The 2,632-nt window shown below is 40.7% G+C and overlaps 1 protein-coding gene across 1 annotated transcript; it reads right to left on the minus strand.

Annotated features, from left to right (window-relative positions):
• Positions 1-649: 649 nt before the first annotated feature.
• LOC146453860 (serine/threonine-protein kinase mos-like) lies at positions 650-2,185 on the minus strand. The gene has a single exon (XM_085096125.1). The coding sequence runs from the start codon at positions 2,070-2,072 to the stop codon at positions 1,026-1,028; it is 1,047 nt and encodes a 348-aa protein (XP_084952251.1). The 5' UTR covers positions 2,073-2,185; the 3' UTR covers positions 650-1,025.
• Between the last annotated feature and the right edge of the window lie 447 nt (positions 2,186-2,632).

Below are 2,632 nucleotides of genomic sequence, written 5' to 3' on the forward strand. Positions count from 1 at the left end.
ATTTACAATATATTTTTCTGTTCAATTCAATTTAACGGCAGCTTCACAAATTAAATATGTACATCTTTATGCAATACAATATGAATTCATTGACTGTTGAAACAGTTCTAATTTTTTTTATGTTGGCACTCTATGCTACCAACAATCTTTCACCAAGTCCACAATACCTGCCGAGAAAGCCAGTTTTTATTTTTATTATTTAAATAAAAAGATCCTGAGTATTAAAAAAATTCCGTAAAAAAACGTTCAAGAACTATCGCAAAACCAAAATATCGCAAGAAAAACTCTTCAATAAAAATGCAGGTTGGTTGCCATTTACATCAAACATCCCGAAAAAAAGTTAGGGATTTAAATGCTATCTGCGATAAATAAAGTAATAGCACTTTACGACTCATTACAAAACCACTCGATTGAGGATCGCCATGGAAACTTCAAAACGTTTATCTCCTGTTGGTACTCAATATAAAAAAGGTCCAATTCCAGGATGAGAAAGCAGTTTTGAGTAAATGAGTCGTTTTCAAAACCTAAGCCGTCTGTCACGGAAGTAGTTTTGGCCTAAAAACTGAAATAAAACCCAAGATATTGAGAGGCTGTTTATGCGGAAGTTGTTTCTTCCAGGAAATTGGGCTTTTTTTGCGTTTTTTGCGAATTAATGTGAAAACTAAGATGGGGAATCCGCCAGAAACTACGTAAATGGTTTTGCGTTGAGTCGTAAATGAATTTGCAAATTTATGCTAATTTCTGTCGCCGTGACAGCGCCGAAAATACAACAACGTATTACACGGAATTTCAACACGAACCGGTCGAATACCCTGACCTTGAAAATTTCATCTCATCTTCCAATACCAATTCATTCTAAGATATTTTGAAACATTTCTATGGAAAAATAAATAGCGACAAAGTTTTAAGCATAAATACAATTTTCAACTTCCTCAATTCAGTCCCTCTGGAAACGCACACGAAAGTCTGTTCGCATACATAAATATGAAATGTTTTGGACAAGTTCCGCTCACACTGTTGCAACCTCACGTGGTTTTGATATCGTTCACAGTTTGTAAAACTTCTTGAGCAGTGGGTCTGTCTGTGGGGCTTGCCTGCCACAATCCTTTCATGAGTCCGATATAAGCAAGAGTAGACTTGTCGCTTGACGTAATTGGAGGCAAATTTGCCAAGGACGGACGTAAATGGTGCGCAACGACGCCGAAAATAACAACAAAGTGACTTTCGAGCCCGTAAGGTTGTTCGCGAGTGAGCATCTGCCAAAGGCAGATACCGAGCGAGTACATGTCTGCTTTAATGCTTGGAGGCTCGCCTTTTAGCAGCTCCGGAGCCCTGTAAGCGAATGTTCCCGTGAGTAAAGTTTTTGGGCTTGCCGAGGGGCTGGGCGGTGGAATTAGCCGGTCTTCAGCTGTCAGCTCCAAGCTTTGGCAGCACCCAAAATCGCCCAATTTGCACATATCTTGGCGATCCACAATCACGTTCGCAGGTTTTAAGTCCAAATGAACAAGACCGTTCTCGTGGACGAATTTCAGGGCACAAGCTATGTCACGCACAAACTGACAGCGACGCGCGCTTTCCAACAGTTCTCGGTCATCGTCAATAATAGATTGCAAAGTTCGATTACCGGCAAACTCCATAAGAATCCAAACATCTTGCAGGTTTTCTCGCTCAAGAACAGCGAGTGTCCGTACAACGTTCGGATGTCTCAAAGGCAGGACCAATTTCTCTGCTTGCACACTCTCGTAAAGCGCGTGCGGATTTTTGACGTTTCTGTGCATTTTTTTGACAGCAAGTTTCTTGCCTTCCAAAGTTGCTTCATAAACAGTTCCGAATCCACCAGATCCTAATGTCCTGCCTATTTCGCAGACCGTGTTTGGGATAATTTCCTCGTCGATTTTCTCCGAACCGATCCACATGGTGGCTGAGGTTTCGTTCGTGTTTCTACGCAGCTCAAACTTGTTCGTTTTGCACGAAAAGTCCGTTGAAGCCAAACAAATGCAACGGCTGCACTGAAACTGTTTCCCAGAGAAGCCGATTTCTTCCAAATCCACTCCTTTACATGTATCAAACATGCTTGCTTGCACAGAATGGCAACAGTTTGGCAATTTCAGCTGTATTTTTTCCAAGATAGAAGTTATCTATACTGCAAATGACATTCATATGACCGCTCAGCACTGAGGTAATCGCTTATAAACAAAAGTTCGGAGTTTGATCGAGCGCGAAACCCACATAATACCCCAATAGTTAAAAAGCGCGATTCTGATTGGTTGTGTGATACCCTTATTGTAATTTTGTCCAATCAAAATGCTTTCTAGAATGTTTCCGGTACGCTCCAAACGTGACATGTCAACACGATTTCTACCACGCGACCTTGAAGGGCAATGCCGAGGACGTGTTCAATTCCGTTGTAACTTTGTCCGGTTCAGCTCTTTTTCTGTAAATTCGTAATAGACCATTTGCTTTCCAGTAGAATCCTCATGACTTTGCCAATGCATTGCTATAATTAGATTGGTAAATGAGTTGAGAATTTTTAATGACCTGCTTTGGCAACCAAACTTGTATCGACTTCCCGAACGCTCGTGAATCAATTTTCTTGTTTTCAGTGTAATTATCTAAAATAAATTCAAATCAG

Source organism: Pavona decussata, unplaced genomic scaffold (genome assembly GCF_977016875.1).
Source record: "Pavona decussata unplaced genomic scaffold, jaPavDecu1.1 SCAFFOLD_322, whole genome shotgun sequence".
In the NCBI taxonomy this organism is placed as follows: domain Eukaryota; kingdom Metazoa; phylum Cnidaria; class Anthozoa; order Scleractinia; family Agariciidae; genus Pavona; species Pavona decussata.

What these genes read in the sequence shown, in the direction of transcription:
- LOC146453860 (XM_085096125.1), bottom strand. Translation starts at nt 2,072, where the DNA reads ATGTTTGATACATGTAAAGGAGTGGATTTGGAAGAAATCGGCTTCTCT.